The 23375-nt window shown below is 38.9% G+C and overlaps 1 protein-coding gene across 1 annotated transcript in view; it reads left to right on the forward strand.

Moving 5' to 3' along the window:
* CFAP58 (cilia and flagella associated protein 58) overlaps window positions 1-23375 on the forward strand; it is a 61435-nt gene that overhangs the window by 840 nt on the left and 37220 nt on the right. The window contains exons 2-9 of the mRNA XM_014957612.1: window positions 1136-1417; window positions 6991-7139; window positions 8879-9035; window positions 11132-11326; window positions 14025-14162; window positions 16391-16550; window positions 18315-18397; window positions 19560-19751. Coding sequence (XP_014813098.1) covers window positions 1136-1417; window positions 6991-7139; window positions 8879-9035; window positions 11132-11326; window positions 14025-14162; window positions 16391-16550; window positions 18315-18397; window positions 19560-19751 — 1356 coding nt within the window. The remainder of the gene's footprint in view (window positions 1-1135; window positions 1418-6990; window positions 7140-8878; window positions 9036-11131; window positions 11327-14024; window positions 14163-16390; window positions 16551-18314; window positions 18398-19559; window positions 19752-23375) is intronic.

The following is a 23375-nucleotide window of genomic DNA, read 5'->3' on the forward strand; positions in this document are numbered from 1 at the left end:
AAAAAAAAAAAAAAGAAAACAGTGAAACAAACGAAATCTGTCATTTTACTCTCAGAATTTTATTTATTTTTTTTATAATTTTGGAAATGATTGCCTTTAACCTGTTTGTGTTCACACTGTGAGTAGAGGCCTGACCATTTTTGAAATAGCAATCTGTTGTTTTGAGGGGGGAAAGATACAAGGACAAATTTTTTAAGGCTTTGGGAGCTGTGCATCTTGTTGCCTCTCCTCTGTGAGGAGCAGAGATTCTCATCCATGCATCCATGGCCATATGGCCATGGTCGGATGTTTTCCTGTCCAACTGAGTCCACCTCTAAGATGCGACTAGAAGGACTTCAGATTGCAGTGTAGAGACATTCTAGTTGGTTTGGAGCAAGCTTGAGTAATGGCAGCAATGTATCTGTGACAGCATGAAGCATCCTGGGGGCTGATTTATCTTGCTGCTTAGCAAGTCAACCTAACCCCCAAGAAGTGGCCATACTGCCTCCCCTTAGTATGATTGTGTTCTGTTGTAAGGTATAATGGAGGCTTATTGTAAGATGTTTTGCAAAACATTTGTGGAATTCGGTGTTCTGCAACCAAGCTGGCAAAATTTGGTGTCAGAACTGAGCTAGATCAAAAATGTCCCTTCTGAAAAGTTTGAAAGTAGCATTTCCTGCAGAAGAAGAATTGGCTTGCTTTGGCATAACTGGAGCTTTCAGACATGCTTGTTTGCAAGTGATCTTCTGGCACTATCTGCATAGAAAGCATAAACTAATCAGACTTTAGAGCCTAGAGATCTGGGAAGAACTGAGGCTAAAAAACTGGGCTTCCTGAATAGTTGATGTATTATTTAAACACTATCACAATGATGATACTTTATAGACCTATCTTTAAAGCAGTTGTGGTACTCAATTATAGGAACTCTGACTGTTAAAGCACAAGTTATTTCAGTAAAATCGGGGGAGATCTGTTTGAAAAATAGCCTGCAATGTGCATATCATATGCTAGCAAGAGAACTGTTATTTCAGAAGATTTTTGTCATGATTTCTTAGTAGCTGTTACATGCTCAGTGTATTGCTTTTTTATATTCTGGGGTCATAAGTGAGATGCTGAAATCTTCCTGTTTGTTGATTATCTCTCTCATTTCATTCAGGAAAAGTTTGGCAAACCATATCTAGAAGAAAGTGCATTTGAAGCACTGGAAAAAGACTTCCAAGAAGTCATCAATCTACTTAGAGGAGATAAAACTCTGGAAAAATTCCGAATAGAATATGAGAAACTCCATGCTGTTCTGAAGAAGTCTCATGAAAATGAAAAGCGTCTCATGGAGAAATGCAGGCAGCTGAATGCTGAGCTTGTGGTGAATTCATCTAAAATAGCTGCACTCACAAAGATCTCTAAAGATGATCGGGGAACCATATCATCAATGAAGGCGGTAAAGTTTTAAATAGAATTAAATATGATCTGAAATTGTTAATGAAATTATGGTACTAAGGAAAGTATCTACAAGAAGGCTTTATTTTATGTAGAGAACTAACAGGAGGACTGAGTATAGAGCTGGCATCTCCAGTTCTTTAACCTCTGCTTTGCTCCCAATCACTTTGTTTCGTCAGCCTGGTATCTTTACAGGGTCAAGTCAAATTATGTGTTTATTTGCTCTAAACCAACTCCATCAGCTTACAAGTACTCACTAATAGATTTGTTTAAGCTTTCCCTCTGTAAAATGGTATATTTTCAACTTAATGTGCAGCTTTTAATTCATTAATATTTTTGAAGGTCTGCTTGGATGTTAACTATTGCCAGAACATAAAAAAATCTACTTGCTGAAATATTTATTATAGACCAGGGAAGTGTCATAAACTCATATAAATAAATGTTTCACAGTGGTTTTGAAAAGGAATCCTATATAGCATTTCAATGCGATTTTACCAATTTACTCTGATGTGTTCTTTGTTATTATTGATTTGAAGTCTGTCAAATCAAAGTGCTTGACTCACTAAAAGCAGTCAATGTTTTTAGCCTTACAGTGAGGTTTGACTACCAGAAATGTTAAGCTGCCAAATGATCAGAGGACTGTGTTTTGAACTTTTTTTCTCCTTCCGATAGTTTAAAAAACTTAGGCTGTGGTACCTAGATAGGCTTTAATTTAGCATTTAGTTGGGAAACCTCCATGCCTTACAATAAAGTGTTTTGTTCCAGTAAAATAAATTCAGTGCAAGAATCCAGAGTGATCTATGAGCGCTACAGAAACAGAAGTTCTTTGAAATGAAGTTTCTTGTCCTTAGAATCATGAAGAAAATACACTGAGAGTAAATATAAATAGCAGTGGTGTTATCCTGTGGCTGCGGCTTGCAAGCCCATGGTACTGCTCAAAGCATCCTCAAGGAGGAGGAAAACCACGTAGAAAATCTTGTTGATTTTCACTGCTGCTAATCAAAACCTGGTGGGTGGGTGTCAGGAACTGCAATGATCCTTATAATTTTCTTTCCGCTATTACATGGCGATACTCTGAGTATGAACAGCAGCAGACACAATCCATCAGGATATTCCCAAGCTGAGGAGACATTGTCCTAGTAATGTCATGAAACTGAGAAGCGGAAGAGTAGGAAAAATAAGAGCCTTTCTGATTTCAGCAGCTAATTTGAACCTCAGCCAAGGTATGGCTTAACAATGCCACCTACTATTGATCCAGCTAAGAGATTTTGGAGCGAAAAAGCTGCTTGACAATATGATCCCATTAGAAATGATGTGCAATGCACAACATGGGACATTTCAATGCTAGTGATGTACCATGAGACAGGTAAACAGCACCGATACTGTTCCAGTTTGGCTATGAGACTTAGTCTTTCCCTTAAATGTTCAGGAATTATTTGGATATTGTTTAAAATGTTCATGTCATGTTTGGGGGTGGTTTTTTTGGTATAGAATCATAGAATTGTCTGGGTTGGAAGGGACCTTTCAGATTATCCAGTCTAACCATCAACCTAACGCTGATAAAAAACATCATTAAATCATGTCTTTAAGCGCTATGTCAACCCGTCTTTTAAATACCTTCAGGGATGGTGCCTCAACCCCTTCCCTGGGCAGCCCATTCCAAGGTTTAAGAACCCTTTCCATGGAAAAATTGTTCCTAATCTCCAATCTGAACCTCCCCTGGCACAACTGGAGGCCGTTTCCTCTTGTCCCATGGCCTGTGACTTGGGAGCAGAGACCGACCCCCCCTGGCTACACCCTCCTTTCAGGGAGTTGGAGAGAGCCAGAAGGTCTCCCCTCAGCCTCCTTTTCTCCAGGCTGAACCCCCCCAGCTCCCTCAGCCTCTCCTCATCAGACTTCTTCTCCAGACCCCTCACCAGCTTTGTTGCCTTTCTCTGGACCATTCCAGCCCCTCAATGTCTTTTTTGTGGGGAGGGGCCCAAAACTGGACCCAGCCCTCGAGGTGGGGCCTCACCAGTGCCCAGTACAGGGGGACGATACCTTTCATAGTCCATGTTATTCTGCTTTCTAAAGGTAAGTTCCATTACAGCTGTAGTACTTCACTACAGTTTTACTAACATTCAAAAAATGTGTTTTGCAAGTGCCCAAGGCAAGTGTTGAGGAAAATTCAAGTGCTAAAGTAGCAAAGATAATATTCTTCAGTGCTAAATTAAAGAAACAATCTGTTCCACTGTTTAATTATTTACAAAAGATAGGAGAATCCTGGTGGGGCTGTTTTTATAAATATGGTATAGTTGCTTCAAATTAAGTCCCTAAATCTTGGTGACTTAATGGGTCATCAGGGTAAGAAGTGTACAGCCTTCCTCTTCTAGGTCATTGTTTCATATACAAATAGAAGTTGCAGAGCAAATTTTTTCTCTACATGGAGCCTTTTTGTAATCAGTAGGATTTGTTTAGGGGCAGGGGTTAACTACACAGATCAGAGGCTGGTAGGACCCAAGTCAATAATAATCAATAGCTGTTAACTCTCTGGTGGTTGTTCAGTGATCTGTTTTGTAGTTTTAATATACTGGACCTAATAATCTGCTGTTTACAGTCATATCAAAGGAGCAAAGTGCCAAGCTGAACACCAAGGGAATACAATTATCTTTTTCATTGATAGGGACAAAAATCCACAAGCCTGCACTGGAAGAACCCTAGAAGGGAAATTTCTAGGAGCTTGTACCTCCAAGCCCTGTTTAGAATTACCAGTTTTCCAATTTCCAGGGATATCAATCCAATATTCTAAGAAAGCATTTCAGTAATTCTTAGTTTTTGAGCAGTGAAACTGCTGTGATCTTTTGGGGTATTTAATGGCAATAAAGTGAGGCAGTCACACTTCATGAATTCTGCTTCACTATTTCCCGAGTTCCAGTCCTTCTCCAAAAAATTTTGAATTATTCTAACTGCAAACACCCAGTGTACTTCCATTTTTAATTATAGAACAGAGTGCAATGCCTGTTACCTACCTAACCATGTACTGCAATCCCCCAGTGGTGCTGACATACTCTGCATTATTTCAGTTCTCTCCGCTGAGTAATAACATGAATATTTTTTCAGTGGAGGCTTCTACCATCAAAAATTTCCTCCTCTTTACTTTGGATTTAAAGGAAGCAATCTGCTGATCTGCTTATTCAAAATAAAAGACACAATCAAGAAACAACTGCAGCGAAGCCCAGTTTCACCATAACAAATTCTTTCTTAGATTTTGCTTATTAGTAGGGCCGTCATCTGTGCCCGCTAACCTTATTGATGAAAATTGGTTTTATCAATATAAATTCAACAAAATTGTTGAAAGCAAGATAAAGTTCAAAAAGCACAGCTTAGGGTGACCTGAAATCACTGCTTATCTGAAAGGTCTCATTGACTTCGGGGGATCACTCACCAAAAAAAACCTCACTGAAGCCAGTGAGACCTCTCAGGGGGCATATTGATTTTTTTTGCCAGTTCTGTCCCCCAAAACTCCAATCATAATGATTTAATTCACCAATTTTAATCACAGTCTAATCAGCCAGCAGGAAGCTTTGATTTAAGTAATCAGCTTTAATCTTATTTTCCATTTGCATTTTTCTAGAGAACGGTTGGTTGCCTCTTACTGGTTGACAAATCTGAAACATGTTTATTTACAGCTGTATTTTATGCTTTTCTGCCAGTCAAGATGATACAGTATGTCTTCATGCCATTTTTTCAGCCTAGTATGCATTTATTTAAATTTCATAATTGAACATTTTTATCTAAGATAATAATGAATGAAAAATATATTATTTATTAGATGATACTTAATACTTTATGTGTGATCATTGCAGCATTTGAATAGAAATTAGAACTCAAAATGTGTAAAACTTAACAGTTGACTTTAATATTTAAAACTGTTTAAATATGCTTGATACAGAAGTGAAAAGCACATTTTTCAAACTTAATTTTGAACTAAGTAATTTATTAAGTAATGAAAATACTGTTTGTAGGTGTTGAATTTAATTGACTATAATCTCCTTCAGAATTTCTGAAGAAGTAAAGCCCACTCTTTAACTCTTTATTATTAGGCTGGGAAACAAAAAAGAAGAGCAAACATTCATGATCTTTAAGCTCCAGATGGTTTCTCAAATTTGGATATGCTGAACTAGTTGAATAAATAAAATGAAAATGTATTCCCTCTCCAGTTTGAAGAGGCTACAGATGTTATATTTTGTGTTAGCTTTTCAGCAACTTCAATAGCTTGAATGTTTAATTTAGGCAGTAAATAGCTAAGTACTACATTGACTTGATTTAAAAGAGTTCAATAAATATATTAACAATACACCATAATACAGGTGTCATCATTTTGAGTTTAATGTTAAAAAGGTTTTTTTAGAACCAGGTATGTTAATTTCAATAAAGAACTGCTGTAAACAGTTTGATATAAATGAAGTTATTTTATTCTTCATTGTGGAGGTGTTTTGTAACTTTTTTCCCTGCCCCATATCCGTATGATGCAAGTAGGAGTTGAAAGGGATATTATGGCCTGATGTAATGATGCTTCTGTCTGGCTCTGCCTGGGGACACCCTAAAGCTAATGCAAAGCTGCACAGCCACAACTGGAGTCTAAATCTGTACAAGTCCATCAAGTCCAGAACTCCACCAGGAGCCAGCTGAGAAAAGAGCATGAGAGAGAGGACATCATGCTGTGATCTGCAGAGCAGGGACCTCTAGTGTCAAAAGTAGTGTCTTTTGTTATTTATAGTCTTTGGGAACTTTTCTTTCAGTCCAGTCCCTTTCTGAATCTACACATTTTTTTTAGCACAGGATTCCAGAACTTCTAGGAGCTTGGTTTGAACCTGGCAAGGAATAAGCCTGCTGTGTGATTTTTAAGGATCTTATTCAAGGGAAAGAGATGCAAAAGAAGTTAAAAAATCAAGGGAACCCTCCTCCCCTTATCCTATTTGTGGATATCAAACCCGGAGCCTGTGAGAGGCACATGAGTCTCTCATTCAAGTAACTCCATGTGCTGAAATTTGGTGTGAGAATTCTGGTTTGTCTAAATATGTAGTCAAAATCAAAATACGTTACGTCCTCACAGATGAAAATGAGCAAAGAGGGAGAAAAGCCCAGACTAACATCTTTTTTTTTCTCATCCAAATCAGCAGTTTGGATGTTCATTGTCATGAGGTAATAAGATTTTTACAGACATAAGTGAGCTATTTAAATAAATGATACCTCTGTGGGCACTGAATTTTCAGTAAATTTTTTAGATATTAGTGGGACTCGCAAGACCAAAACCTCTCAGAGTGAGATTTGATAATGTTCAGAGCTATGTGTTAAAGAGAATGTATTAGAGCTTTTGTGGTGTAAATTGACATAGCCTGAATGGCTCAAAATTTGCTATGCCATTGTCCAAAAGAAAAGACAACTGGTGAAGAAAACTGTTGAGAATCTAAGCATGAAAAGGCATGAAAATGTATTTTCTTAACTAACCAAATGCAAGGCAATTAATTTTTAATTTGTTGTTCATTTTCAACCCAATTTAATTTATGTAATTGCTTTCAATTTTGTTCCTAGGAAATTGAAAAGGCCTGGAAAATTGTGGATACAGCCTCTGAAAAGGAACAGAAAGCGAACGAAATGATTGATTCACTGCAAGAGGAAATTTCTCGCCTTACTAACTTAGTGGAGCAAGGATCTGGAGTGTCCCTGGGAAAGGAGTACAAGTAAGTTTTCCTCGGGGAGGGAGAAAGCCTGATCTGATTTTCCGTTATTCTACAGCTTGTTTAGCCATTTAGACACTAAAAAGGCACTGAAAAACAGAGAGAGAGGTCTTTGCTGCCTTTTACTTTTCTCATGAGTGCACATTTATTGGTCTGCGTGTTTATGCAGTGAGCAAGTACAGAATCAGGCTCTAAATGAGTTCATTCAGCATTGGATTAAGCTGAGAGATCAAATAAAAATCAATATTATGCACTTGCTCAGTATCTGTCATATTGTTTTTATCTGACTAGCATTTCAATGTACTCTGTCTTTGAAAATAGTATCCTGTCAACATTTTTACATATGATGGCAGCAGGGTCAAGTAGATAAGTCAAGGAAGCAGGAAACTCGATTTCTTTTCTGTTCCCAGCTTTGTTATGAAGCATTATCACTGTTTGTATTCTTGTTTGTATTTTATATTTATAAATTTTCAAAGCCACAGGGGGTTTTTACTGAACACTTACACAGCCACTAGCATAGAGGGACCTAATCTCAGGGTGGAGCCTCTAGCTACGACAGTGTGCAAATAATAATGATCCTCAGGAGCTGCTCAAAAGCCTCCAAAAGCTGGTGTTTGTAGTATCAGGCTGTGCTTGTGCTGTAAGATTAAGTGTAAACTCAAAGATGAGTTATTTCAGTACAGTGTATTGACCCTATGACCCATCCAGATTGCTGCTGGGCCAACCCAGCTGGTTCTGGCTTCACACTTTCACACTGTGTAAGGTATTTATTTATATTATGTGTTCAGGATACGTACGGGGCACGCTCAGCTCCCCATGCACTGTGCATCCAGGCTGCATAAACAAGACTTGTGGCTGTGAGCAAGGCCTTTAGTGTCCTCAAACACTTCCCCTCCAAGGAGTGTGACTGTGTGTAAGCCAGCTGGATGCACGAGAAACCCACTACTTCACCTTTTGGCCCTGAAATGCCCTGGACCTGTGTAACAAGTTTCCTTTGATCTAAACGCTTTAAGCTTTCCCTTAGTAATAACTCTGCCTAAAATCAGCTCTCTGTGGCTGCTTTAACTTTGCCAAGACCTCACTCCTGCAGTTTCCAGTTGCTGCCCAGGCTGCTGAGACCTGCCCATTTACAATTTCTTCTTACAGTTCCTTCTGTATTGCCCTCCAGTTCCACGCTTAAATACTCAGTCCAGCAACAAGACCATGGGACTAGACAAGTCCTTTGCAGTCTTTTAGAACTATCAGGCTGTTTTTTAAGGTTGAGCTTGAACCCACACTGCTTGGACTTTCTTTCAGATTGTAAATGTAGCCAAAGAGGGAGTTCTGTCTTATTCTTAAATTAGCTGACTGTTAAGACATAACCCAGTTAGGTGCCCGGTCAGGTAAGCTGCAGAGAGAATGGTTACAACAATGGAACAGTTTTGGTCCCTGAGTTATTTTGCAATGGGCGGAGAAGAAGGAATTCTCTTCCCTGTGTGGTTTTTGGGATAGGAAGTGATATAGTAAGAAAGAGTGATTTATTGGACAAGGTCAGCTTTTAAAGCTGCCTATGTTGACGGTGACTGGTATCACAGTAGATAGAGCATATAATTCAATTGATCAGCAGAGTCTTAATCCAAGAGGAGTTTAAAATGAAACAAATTACTTTTAAACTGGTGTTCCTCACAGGATCTTGCTCTGGCATAGGAGGAAGAACAGAAAGGGGCTATGACACTGCTTGACTATTATTTTCTTGCTTCCAGTATCCGGGATTTGCTAAAACTTAAAGAAGATATAACAAAGGAGCGGGACCAGCTCTTGTCAGAGGTCGTGACGTTACGTCAAAGTCTAACTCAAGCCACAGAGCAGCAGCAGGATGCAGAGAGGGCAAAAAACGAGGCAGATGAATCCGTTATGCAGGTCTGTACAGCTCACCAGGAGGTGATTTTAGACTTTGTCCTGAACCATTCTCCACTCTTGCAATTGATCTCCATTGACTAGTGTGCTACTGCCTGTTCTTTCACATCTCAGTCATTTTCAGGAGTGCTTAGAAAGGAGTCTGTCGTGAATGATTTTTATATTTTTTTCTACTTCTAGGCTAGGTCCTTTGCAAAGTGTTTTGTCACGTACCTGCTGCTTCCATAGCTTCCTGATGCCCTGAATGAGGCCAAGGTTCCTTTGCCTGAATCACAGTTATCTTTCATAGTGGCAATGAGTTTTTTGGTTGTTTTTTTTCTGCATTGTAAATCCTTACTCCTCCAAAGAACCACTTAGAACACAGACCTGCAATGGAAATTCTAAGTCCCTTGCTGTTGGCAGTGGTTGTCACATGATGCCAATACCATCATTTGTAAGAATGTATCAAATTTTGACTTAAAAGCTAATTAGGCTATTTTCTCCCCTGCTGTTTATGGGAATTTTTTCCAGAACCTCACTTTTCCAATGGTTAGAGACCTTCTACTTTCTTCTTCACACCAATTCCTGCCTACTGTTTTTCAGCTTAAATAATTTTTTACCTCACCAGCATCTGTAGAGAGCAGTCATATTCCATTTCAGCTTACTTTTTTTGTCTCCTCTTTAAGTTAGGTTCCCTGTTTTTCTGACTGAGTAGATAGTTCTTTACTGATCAATATGTATAACTTCCTTTAAATGTGTATAGCAGCTAGAGATACATAAGACTGAAGATCAATAGGATACTCACTGAATGAATGGAGAGAAAGTAGAAAAGGATGGAACATGGGATATAGAACTCTGATACACTAAAATTTAAAAACCTAATACTGAGGAATAAAACAATTTAAAGCAGAATATACATAGAGGTTGGAGCAGGACAGGAGGAGAAAGGAAAAGCGGAAAAGAACACCTAACAAAGAACAGAGAAGAGATGGAAGCAGCACTTAGCTTACGGTTTTTTTATTAATAACAAATGGGAAAGTAATGATGAGCCTTGGTTTCATGCATAGAACTAATTTCTGTTGCTAAAGCAGATGGTTGGGAATGTATTACAAGAGAATATAAATCTTTGCTTTTCTGACAGCATTGTGGGCATGGGAGAAAAGAGAGAGGATTGAAACTCCCGTCAAAACTCATTGAATCTTGCCAGCCTTAATCTTCTGATACTCACTTCATCAGCCCTTAAATTTACAGGATTGTTACAGCGTTTGTAACCACCTTCCATTCTCCCAGTATGAAATTATTCTCCACTTCAGACTGCTTAAATGACAATGTCTTTTTGAAGATTCTGTTGAAGACCCTGCCAGTTCTGGCAACTTTTCATCTGTGGGCTCAGAGGGAGAGGAAACTTTAAGCGAAGAACATCTTTCAATTGCTTGTCCCTGGCTGAACTGAATGTTTCCATGTGGATCAACCCCCTGTGTCTCCTCTCTGCTCAATCTGCTCCATCATATTTTTGGGGAGGGAGAGAGCAGAAGTCACAAGAGAGTCTATTAAATATGAGAGAAAGCTCCTCTTTCAAAGTTCCTGCAGAGGAACTTTGAGAGCAGAAAGAATAAGAGCAGTTGTGAAAACGAACACTGGTCTGACATCTCTCTCTTTCCTTTACTGTCAGTGTAGCAAGTGTTTCTGCTGGTGAGATACAGAAATAAAAATAAAAATCCTTGCAGTACAACATGAAGCTCAAATTAGTTTTAACATTGCATTTATAAAGAACCACTTTACAAGTAACTTACAACTGAAAATATATTTGTGCCGCCGCATCTCCGGAGCAATTCTTTTATGTCTGAACTGTGTCAGACCCTTCTGTGTGGGTGAACTGACTGGTGCTTAACAAATTCTCATCATCAATAAATAGGTTCCCTCATGCAGGACTTTTTGTTCAACCAATAGAGAACATATTTACCTCTGAGAAGATCTGGCATATTCCTTGTAGTAGTGGGTACCGTAGTATAGAAGCTAGTTTTTTCAAAGTCAAGCATAGTAGAAGGAGAGGTGAGAGGCCTTGTTTTCCTGAATAAAAGGCAGCAGAACTTAAACTTTTGTTTTCTTTATTATCATAGCTTCAGCAAGAAATCCAGCTGCGTCAGAATGAGGCATCGCGAGAGTCTCGAAAGAGAGACAAAATGGAGAAGGAGCTGAAAAATCTTCAAGCTGAAATGGATAACAAGCAAGCTGAGATCAAGAATTTACAGCAACTTATACAGAAGAACAAAGAGGAGCAACTGAAAATGGAACAGCAGCTAAAAGAGCAGAAGGTAGGGTACGTGGCCCACTGTTTTCATCAGGTCTAAGGTTAGGATCAGGTGTCAAAATAAGAAGAAAATGGATTTTCCTGAAGGTAGAGGGAGGGAGATTATTTTTAGTCAATAAATTTTAATAAATATTTATTTTTATATAAATTTTACTTTACTAATAAGTAAAGATGTAAAGCTCGCTGACAGATTTTGGATAGAATTCCTCATAGAAATCAGTAGTGGATATTGCTGGAGATCATCATGAAAAGATCACAGCAAATGAGACAAAGGCTGTGAAGAGCATGGATGAACTAATGACAGTAACGGGAGACTGCCAGGTTGGACTTTTGATGAGTCTTGCCAGTTTTGCCACTGATTGACTATAGTGGCATTGGTAAAGTTATTTTACATCTGACCCCTTCTTTCTTCTCTGTCACAATAATTTTTATGTACCCCATAAGCTTGGGGAAGAATTTCTGTGGAAGGGCAGAAAATTGTCTTTGTAAAACTTTTTTTGAATGTTTTTCCCCATTCTGCTTCTAACAACTTTATCTGGAAATGTCCTAACATAGTGTTCTGCAAGTGTTTGAATTTTCAGGTTTTCAGCCCATTTCGCTTGACTTTGAGAAACTCTCAGAGAAGCAATTTCAGGAAATGGCAGGGGAGATCTCATCACTGTGAAACAGACCTACCTCAAGGGAAACTTCTTTGGGAGTTGTGTGTGTCTTGTAAATTTATGACTTTTATGGCTTTTTCTTCCCTTCAGGCCCCTGAATTTGTGAAGGTAGAGGTCTGTGGCAATTTTTTGTCAACACGGAGTCTTAGTAAAATAGATCACATAAAGAGATACAGAGAAGACTTGATTATTTCTCTGAATATCACTGACTTGATGCCACTTTTGAGGGCAGCTCCATGATCTGCCAGGACAATCGCATTGTTTTCAAATCTACAACTCCTGGTTCTGCTCCATTCTCCCTCCTCCTTTCTATAATCCCTTTCAACCTTTCTAAGTGCAGTTTTTTAGGAGCATTCAATCATCCAAACTATCCTGGAAAAACAGTGCAGTGTCTGGGCTATTTAACCAGACTACTTCTTGTCATTTCAGCTGTGATAGAGTTAATTTCCTTTCCTTTCTTGTGGCTGCTGTGTTTTGGATTTGGTAGGGGAGGAAAAATGATAATACATATTGTTTTAGTTGTTGCTGACTGGTGTTTACCTTAGTCATGGACTTTTTCAGCTTCCCATAGAACCTGAGAGGGAGCATAGACAGGAGAAGCTGGCCAAGGGAATATTCTATACCACAGATGTCATGCTTGGTATATAAATGGGGTTTGCCCGGGGCACAGGGATCCATGATCACTACTTGGGATGTACTGGGCCACCAATCATTGGATGGTGACAGTGACTTGTGTTGTATTACTTTGTTTTCTATATTCTTTTACCATTATTATTATCATCATCATTCTCCCCCTCATCATCCTCTTCTGTTACTGTTCTGTTAAACTGTCTTTGTCTCAAGCCATGAGGTTTTTTTTTCTTTCCCCTCCTTTTCTCCCTACCCTGCTGGGGGAGTGGTGGGGTGGTGAGGAGCGAACAAGCAGCTGCATGGTCCTTGTTGCTGGACACTACTGCACTGTCTTTGTTGCCTATGCTGGCTTGGAGGTGTCTTTTGCAAAAAGTCTGTCCAAAACACATGCTATCCTAGTGTGCAAGAGTCAGGGGAGAGATCTGCAAGAGGAGGTGACTCAGCTATTGCAATATCATGGGATTATTGTTTCTCAAGTGAATGGTAGTTGGCTGTGATGCCTGCTCTTATTCCACTGAAAATTCTAATAAAATATCCTTGCTTGCATGGCAATGAAGATGGTTTGATACCTCTGCTAGATAGGCTTCATCCAGCCCATGTCCAAGTCTCAACAAAGAATCGTCTGAAATACCATGTTATCCTGATGTGCAACACAAGAAACAGTATTCCCTATTTTTACATCGTCTTTACTTCTGCACGCACTCAGAAGAGGGAGATTCCACTTCTCTCCCTTTAGTCAGTTTATCACACGTTAATGCTTGGACTGAAAAATATGGTTGTTCTTTCCTCACTTATGGAGTAATATCTGTTAGGGGAGGTGCCAGCAAGCGGAAGACTGGCAGCTGCAGTACTGAAGTGTATGTTCTCCATAGAAACAATGAAAATGCTGTTCCAGGCTTTTGACTGAAGACAAATTAGAAAGGAAAATGGTCGTGTCCTGGCCTCAGTAAACCGTGCACCCAGAGAAATGTTATCAGCATATTAATGCAGGATTTGCTTGCTAAGAAACAGAGCTCCCTGCCCTCTGCTGATTGAAGTAATTTGAATCTCATACTAATTTTCGGTAATTATATGTAGCAAGTTGTTGTGTTGTGTGATGCTTGCCAAATGCCTAACAAGAAGTAAAATATTTATCTACCACCTGCAAGAGAGACCTGCTAAGCACCCAGAAAAAAAAAAAAAAAAGACACTGGCTGTGTTATTCATTAGAAATTATCATTTCCCCTAGTCAATATGAACATGTATCATATTTCACATTAGTAATATCATCAGCAGTGAAGAGCAGTTTTTAAGCAGACAACAATCTGTAGCAGCTTTTATCTCCTGGGGAGCTGGAAGGCTCTGTCTGCATGTATATGTAGATATTGTAATGAGATTAGAAAGAATTAATAGGATTGTTCTTTAATCTAACAGATCTTGAATGAAAAAGCTGGTAAGGAACTTGAACAATTTCAGATGAGAAATAATAAGCTCGTGCAAGAGAGCGAGCAGCACAGTGTGATGTTTGAAGAGGTGATGCAGGACATCCAGCAGAAGACAGCAGAATTGAAAGTAAGTACCAGAGGGTGTGTGCGTCCTATCAGCCATATCACTCCCATGGCAGCCTTGCCACTTGGGCCAGAGATGACCTCAGTTCTTGTACCAGTAGTACCTATGGGTAGTTTTGGGGGAAATCTGAGAAGCTTTTAGGAATAGATCTGGCTGTTGCTGGATGCCATTCTTTCTGTGGCAGTACCATGGTGCAGTCTCCAACTCTGTCACCTGACAGTTTAGCACCTGTCCTGCTGGAGGACCCGTGTTTCATAAAACACACACAAACCAAAACACTCATTGTGTTCATAAAGGATGTATAGTACTTATACATCTTATATATATACTGTCACTTATAGTGACAAATATAAGGTCTTTCTTTGATCATGAGATCTTCAGATAAGAGCAAAAACTTTCTTACTTAGAGTGATTAACATAACCTGAGTGTTGCCAAAACCCATTGAAAAATGTTAATAAATTATAACGACAGTGTCTTGGATAGCTTCCACTGAAAGGACTTGCTTCCAACACTAAAATTTTCCCCCCGCAGTATTGGTTGGGGGAGCTAAATATAAGTAACCAAGATGGTGTTTACTTTCTGATCTAAATGGTTTTCTTGCCTGAGTTTACATTGTTTAACAGTTCTTTTGTACCACTCAGAAGCAAGTGAATTTCAGTTGGGGAAGGATTCAATGATTCATGCATATGCTTTTTAGGGTACTTTGAGAGCATTTGTGCTAAAGGGTAAAGTGTTCCATGTTATTACTTTGTCTACCATAGCTTGCATTTTGTTTCATCATTGGGGTTAAAACACTAAACGTTAGAAAATTCAGATAGAAAATCATTATCTTATCAAGGTTTAGTCAAGTATAACCAATCACCTAAATAAAAAGGTTGTTTGCCAATAGAGAGCTTGCTTTTTTTTTTTTTTCCCTCTTTTCAAATGGGAACTGTTAGAATGATAAAAACTAACCACTGACAGATTAAAAGCTCAGTTCATGACTAACATAACACAAAAGATTCTGATTTGGATTCTGATTTGGCTGCATGGTAGGAGCTTGTCTCCTGCTGCATTTTGTTAGGCAAACTGGAGGATATTTTTCTTACCTATTTGAGAAATGAATTACTGTCTTCTCCAGGTTATCTGGTTTTATTGTTACTTCTATTCATTGTTTAAAACTTTACAATGTGTTCTAATGTGACTTGCATTTGGGACAATAGAGCATCAAAAAGAGGATTTTGATCCTCTGATCTTATTCTAACTTGAAGAAAAGTTGATGGAACTCGTAGAGTCATGCACACAGGCTTCTGGGAACAAAAAAATAAAAGATACTGCCCAGTTATTAATTAAGCTGATTGCTAAAGTTTCTAAGAGCCCCAGTCATGATCTGAGATGCCCTTTTTGTAGGTGCTGTGCTTGCAGTTTCATCCTGCAGTGTGCTGAGTGCCTCCACTACGGTGTTGGGCAACCCGAACTGTGAAAGTATTCATAAATCTCTTGAAGGTTATTGTCAGTAACAATTGAGGAGATTCACGTCCTCCCAGAGGATACTCACTTAGCAGGATTCACTGTCTTACAGAACCAGTATCTGAGGCCATAAACGGAACACAGTAGTCTGTGATGGCTGTAAAACCTCTCAGTGGCACTGAATTATACCAGGAACTTATATTTACTTCTTAAAAGGAAAGAGGAAAAATTGTGTTGTGATTATTGGTTGTGTTTCCTGGTAACCAGTTCCTTAATTGTTATGCAGTGTTTTGATTGATTATTTTCTCCTCTGATTGTATAGCAAATGAGATGAACTCTATATTTTGCTTTTCCTTTAAAGCCATAGGTAATAAAAGGCATGGGATAACAGGTACCTGCATTAGGGACACACAAGCAGGAAACACTACAGATATCTTTCTCATCGCAGTCACTGTCCCTAATACTTCAAAGGAAATTACAGCTGCCTGTGTTTAATCTGCAGGACTAATTGGGTAGTGCTGTGTGGGGTTTGCAGCTGGGGATTCTTTATTGATCATCTTCAGCCCTAAAGCATAAGATCTGATTATCATTTTTCCTGCCCTGGCTGGCTTTGTTTAAATTATTTTTAATGTTGTTCAATTAGCTAATTATCTTCTCTCATGGGACCAACAGCACTTATATCTTTGCTTCCTGAGTTTCATGGAATAAGTATATACCAAGTACAGAGGCATTTTCTTCCTGTGGATACTTTCTCTCCCCTTTCCTTGCTGCTGCTCTGTAGGCCAGAGATGATGAATTGACTCAGATGCGCCTTGACAATTCAAAGCTGATCAAAGTAAGAGATGTTCTCCAGAATAAGCTGCGTGCTGCAGAGGAGCAAAAAGTTGATGCAGGACATGAGAGAAACACCCTAAAAAATCAAATATCTGGACTAGAGAAAGGTAAGTGCCTAACTAATGGATGGCTCTGTCTTCTGATTCATAATTCATGAGTTATGGATACTTAGGATCATTTTCCTTTAGTGTCTAGTATGAGGCTGTATAAACAACAGTTGGAATCTATTGCAGCATTTTTAAAACCTTATAGGGTTACAGGATTTTCACAATATAGCACATGTAGGGTGAAAATACAACAGACAATACTGAAATTTGTGGTGGGCCAATTTGTGCCATATTGCTTAGAGAGTCATCCCCAATTCCCTTTCATTACTCCTGCACTGACCTGAGAGAGAAGCAATCTCAGAATTTATTGAAATCAGACATGGTTAGGACATGATTTTTTCCCTGCTTTTATTTTGCTGAATGGGTACAGCCCGGAAATGAATATGTGCAAGTGAGCTGATAAACTTTGTTCTGGTTTGTTTAGGACTTCAGTTGGTTCATGTGGGTACTACAGCTGTCCAGGTATGGACTTTGACTTGCCAGCAGATGTGGAAAACTTTAAGAAGGAACTTCCAACTTTTTTGGAAGAAAATGCCTTGGGTCTAACAAAATATTTTGTTTAACTTTAAAAAAACAGTGTTTTGGGTATTTTTGAGCATTTAAAACCGCTTTTTTTTTAAACTCAAAAATGCCAATACATTTCAAAATCAAATATGCTTTGAAATAAGAATAGGCACATTTTCAAAGTGATTTTCAGAAGAAAGAAAATTTTATGACTTTTTTTTTTCTAAAATACTATTATGAAGTTTGCAAAATATTTGAGTTGATGAGAACTCACTTTTGGGGGCAGAAAACCCCCTTCGCTATAAATTTCATGCAGTTCAAGTTGATATATACTGGCATAAATGCCTCTCCCTCCTCTTGCCTGTTTCTGGCTTATGTTCTGAAGAGACTGCATGATTGAGGTATGAATCCTTCCATATAACTGCATTTATGGAAAGTCATGTCTGGTTTTTATACATCCCTGGGATGGGAAGAGCTTTCCCACAAGTGTTTTGCTCCTACTGCTTAAGGTCACGCTCTGGACTAGAAAGGAGTGAGGAACTTCAGAAATTCAAATCTTTACTGGACTGCTTGAGAATGGCTACACATAACATGTCTTTGCAATATTTTACACATGTCCATATATACATGTGTCAAATGTATGGACACGTATATGTCCACGTACTCCAATTTACTGCATTTCCCGAGTTCTAGTTAGTGTAACAGGTTTTAATTAATATTAAAGTATAGGGCGAACACACTTTCAATTTTTAATATCTTTTTAATAGCATATGTGCAGTGTTAACCTTGACCTTGACCATAGCAAATAGTTTAAACTCCACTGAAGCCAGGAGAATCTCACTGCTTTAAAGGAGAACTGGATTTCATGTAGAAGAATTAGAATAATTCTGAAAGCCTCTGTTTTTGAAAGTGCCTCAATTTTTGGATGCTTGCATTGAAGCTTCTTAAAAGGCTCTGATTTTCAGTGTGCTCCATGATTTCTGAAAATGCAACTTCTTTGTGGTATCTCGGTTTAAATACCCAAATATAATGAGTCTTCGTACCATTAATTAACGTGCTTGAGTTCTTCTAAGTCTTTCCATGTACCCAAATAAGTATTAACATCATTAGCTGATACCTGAGGTTGCAAAACCTGATCACAGCTATTTGAACTGTTCATGTAATGTTAAGGCTTTTTGAAAGGTCCACTAAGTTGTTTTGCATTTTTAACAGCTGTACAATTTGAAAGCAGGATTTATTCTCTTTCCTCCTTTTCTCTAGAGTTGGAGGCTGCCAAAAAGCAGGTGGAGATTGACAAGAAAGCTATAGATGAGCTTGTGAGGGAAAGGGATATGCTCAGCAAGGTGAGCCTGCATTGGTAACACTGATAAACAAATCTCACAGCTTGACAATGGAATGTTTGGAGTTTAAACACAGAAACAAAGAAATGTTGTACAATAAACAACGTTAAGTAAAGCATTTGGATTTCCTTAAGCAGATGCTCGCACTGCTTCTTGTCTGTGCATTGAAATAGCATTAGTACTCATAAACACACAAAAGATTTCTAAGTTTTAACATATAAACCTTCAGGGAGTTAAAAAATGCTACATGTGTTCACCTTTATTGCAAACCTATTACTTGATATCCAAACAGTTCATTACATCTGTTTTTTTACACTGTAGCATGCAAAGTTTAATACTAATCTAGGTAAGTTTGCTAGTAAAATAACAAACCAAAGTGTGGATGCACCATGTAGCAGCATGGCAGGCTGTGCTCATGCTAATCCTTGCTTTTAAGTCCATTTCTCATTCTGATCGTTTTCTATCAGCCCAAGGTTCGTGTACTGCAGGATAGCATCTCATGTTATGGGCATTCCTGCGGTGTAATCTAGTAAATTCAATACTAAAAGATGATTTCTGAAGTGCTTTACTTGGTATAGATTCACTGTCCGGTGTCTTGACTCTAGAAGAGGCTCAGATTTAGCAAGTAACAAATATCTGTTCTGTATAGGGAAAGAAATTTTAAAATGGGACCAGAAGGCTGATTTTGTAAAGATACTATCTTGGTGTTTTCTGTTTAACCCTTATACATAATCTTAAGCCAAGTTTGGTTAATTTCCAGTTTGAACTTGCTATTTAGGACATGAGAAGGAAGGGTATTTAGCTTTACTATTTATCTTACTGGCTATTGGTATGTTTTACAATCTAAATGCCTTAAAGCTAGTAAGGTTTTTCCAGTCATTAATTATATCCATTTGCAAACATAGCTATCCTTTTTTTTTTTTTTTCTGGTAATACAGACACTAGTGTTTTAACTTAAAATCGTAACAAGCACTAACAAGCACTATTTAGCATATTTAGCAGCTTCTTTAGAGATTTTTTTTTTTAAATCACATTTGAGACTCAAGTATTTCAATTGAACAAATTAGATTGGGAAGTCCATAATCCAGTTAGACAATGGCATGTTTTTGCCATAGTGGTGGCAGCGTTGCCTTTTCAGCTCGTCATTATTTTATGTTCCCTGTAGAACTTGGTCAAGGCTACCAGTGCCACTGAGAAGCAGATAAGTTTAGTGAAGCTGCATGAACAATCAAAAAAGAGATTGGAAGAAGAAATCCAAAATTATAAGAATGAAGCTCAGAAACAAAGGAAGATTATTTACCAGTTGGAGAAGGAGAGAGATGGTTTCATCAATGAAACCAGTGAGCTCAAACAGAAGGTAGGAGCAGCTTTTGTGCAAGGGGTTCTTTCCTGTCTTACTCTCAAAACTGTAAAGATGGTATATTCACTTCCCAATGTACCAGTGGGAGGCAACTTAGCTCGGTGATCTCCACACAGTTTACAAAGATTTCTCCTTGTCAGTGCGTGCTGCCCACTACAGTTTCAGGTCTCTCTGGGGGAACCTCATCAATGGGTACGTATTCTGTGAGAGACCTGGAGTACAGCCACGTATTTCTCTTATTCAGTGACCATTTGGGAAATGACAATAGGGCTGGAGTTCAAGCCAAGGCCTCTGACTTCTTGTACCTGAGTCCTACAGTTGAAACTCTCATATGCAGTTGGAAATTACTCTTTGATTGTTCTGCCTTAGCTGCAAAGGACCTTATCTTGCATGCTACTGGTGTCTTCAAACGGAAGCCAGTGAGAGCTGATGGTGCTCAATACCTTTGTAAGAGACTTAGCATTTTGAAGGATTACTCCCAGTACGTGCAAACATCTGAATGTGTTCAAGCTAGTCTGCAAAACAAAAGTTTTCCAGGAACAGCTGCAGAGAAGCACTGCATAAAATTTGTGTTTCCTGCTGCCCATTAATATGTACAGCTTTATTCCTGAGGGTGCGCTCAGGAACATGGTTGTAACATGTTCCATTAATTGCTGAAGATCACATTGAAGGGCCCTCCAAGACGCTCATTGATTTACTGGGATTAGCTTTCAAGCTGTTTCAACTCACAAGTTATTTGCTGTCTTTTCACTTTAAAATTATCCTTTCAATCTTGATGTGACCAGGGGCTTTTAAATCATTTTTTGCATGGTATATGCTCCCTTGTCTGGAATACCTTTTGTCATTTACTTGGAATAATATTCCATGAAAGTGAGATTTGTCTTTGTTGCAAAGTCGTATTTTGCATCTTTCCCTCATAGTGCATTTCTAACAGTACAGATATGAGTTAAGAAGATTGCAAGCTAGGGCTGGCGAGTAATTCATAACACTCAGAACTACAAGGCTCTTGCTTTCAGTTCTGATTAGGGTTGCTCACAGTATTTTGAGGGTGAAAATGACAAATATTTGCTTCATTTTTTTCTTTTTTTTTTTCCCCTGACAGTTTGGGTGCAAATTTTCAGTCATGTCTTTCTGTCAGAGCCTCAGTAAATGGGTTATGACACTTGAGCTGTTTGTATAATCATAGAACCATAGAATGGTTTGGGTTGGAAGGGACCTAAAAGATCATTGAATTCCAACTGCCCTGCCCTGGGCAGGGACACCTCCCACCAGACCAGGTTGCTCCAAGCCCCATCCAGCCTGGCCTTGAACCCCTTCAGGGATGGGGCAGCCACAGCTTCCCTGGGCAACCTGTTCCAGTGTCTCACCACCCTAATGACTGCCTGTGTTGTGATTGCAAGTTTCTGAAGGACTCGGACGCTTCTGTGGCTCATTAGAGGGGCAATTCCTGACTCAGCATGCAGGTGAAGAGCAGCAGGAGCAGTTCTGAGCACAGGAATATGTGAGACAATAGTCTTCTCCCTGTAGAGGTTCCCTACATGAAATTACTCATTGTTTGGAAGGATAGGACAGGGCAAAACACAGGGTAGAAGGATTATAGGATCAGGATTATTATATCCACTGGGTAATATTTAGGTTCACTGTTTGACCTATTCAGGCTTGAGAAACTGTGGCAGAAGTACTGAAGCCATTTCACAACTGGTGGGGAAGGAGCTGCTGATGGGCAGTAATCATACAGCCAGTCAGTGCTCTTCTGTCACCTTCTGCCATCAAGCTGGCTCTGAAGGAGCTCGCTGCACACCCCCTGAATTGTGTAGGAGCTGGGGAAGAGCCAAAGCTGTCCAAGTCCAAAGATTTCTTGGAACTCCTGCAAGGCAGGCAGGGTTGTGCTGGCTCTGAGAGGTGTCTGGCTACTTACAGCAGGACAGAGTCTATAGAGCTGCAGAATTCCTCTTTCAAAATCATCATTTTCTACTGAGTAACTGATGAACGGAGTTCACAACTGTAAAAGATTTTAGTGTTGAGAATTTATGCTAGATTTGCTCTTCTAATTATTGGCCTGGCTGGCTGCTCGTTTGTACCATTTTTAGGCCAGTGTCACTTGTTGAGTAGTCCTGCTTTTAGATTAGCCAGCACAAATGAGAAGAAAAATGTGTTTCTTTGCTCTTTGTTGCATAGCCTGTAATTACTGAGCTACAAATGTTTGTAGAATATTTCTTTTTTTTTAATTGAAATTCTTAGATTATGAAATCTTAGTTTCCCCATGGATGGCTTAGGCTGCTGAAAAGGAAGCAGTGAAGTATATACCCTTCGGTCTCACCTGAACTGTTCCCTGACTCTGCCTTAGGAGAGGTCACAAAACCAGTTTCTAATACTTTGCTTTTTCAAAAAAAAGCCATTTATGATATTAAGTCTACAGTTTAACACTATATCCGGGAAAATTAGGAAATATACTTCCTTTTTTAAATTTACATCATCTTTTGGAAAATTTAGTGCTCAACAGCAGACCATGGCAGCACTTCTTGGAGTGGTTAATTAAAGGTAAGCAAATACGGACGGCTTCGTTACGGAGATCTGGAGTAAGTTCACTGAACTAAACAGGTAAACAACAGCAGATGATAGTTAAGTGTACAGATAAAAAAACCTGTGAGAGTACAGAAGAAAACTATGAATATCAAATACTTTCTGCTTGGCTTTGACCCCTCATTGCCTAATCTGAGAGGTGGGGTGTGCTATCAACTAAGCCAGGATTGAGGATGCTCAGCCTCCCACAGGGCTCAGTTGGGTAACATTGCATGTATCAGTTCTGTATTTATAAGGGAGAATTATTTGTGTTTAATCATTCCTGAAACAGCGGAGTCAGCATCCAGCCTGTGAGCACAACTCAGAAAACTTAGTCCATAGACTTACTGCACTTATGTTTTATCAAAACCAAGTAAAACCTTACAAATGCATGACCTACTTTCAAATCTTACTCCTGCCTATGATCACCATAGTGCAGACAGAAAACATGCCTTATTGATTTCTTCTCCCTGCTATTACTATTGGCAGGTTGTTTTAACAGAAGAGGAAAAGGCAAGAGTAGGTTATAAACTGGGACTGTGTTTTTGTATTGCACTATAAGCAGTTCCTGGGATCCTCTGCAGTCAGCTACAAATGTGCTGGAACTGTGTTCCTGCTGCTGTAATAAAAGTTTCTATATTTAGCTATTCCCTGTCTTTAAAGTTGGCTGGAGGTACCTGCTAGGATGATCAATTAATTAAGCTCCCACCCCATAGTTAGACCTGACAGTTTTTTACTGCTAAGCAAGGGACAGCGTTGCCAACCACAAACTTTGCAGTTATTGACTATTTGATGTAAACATATATTTTTTTATTCTTCTGCTTTGACATATGAACATAAATCTTAGCTCAAACAAACCCTCAAAAACAGTCAGGAGAACTGGGTATGAAATGCAGTTGTAAATGGACTTCTCTCCTGGATTTTGTCTATGTGGTTCCTCAGCTTTTTCTTTAATGCTTGATCTTTTTCCCAGCTTTAAGGGTGGCATTGTTTTCTCCCCTGGGCAGTGAACCTGAAAAATTACATTCTTGATGTCTATACTCCTTAGTTTTCTTTTTT

This window comes from Calidris pugnax, unplaced genomic scaffold (genome assembly GCF_001431845.1).
Source record: "Calidris pugnax isolate Ruff unplaced genomic scaffold, ASM143184v1 scaffold4, whole genome shotgun sequence".
NCBI lineage: Eukaryota > Metazoa > Chordata > Aves > Charadriiformes > Scolopacidae > Calidris > Calidris pugnax.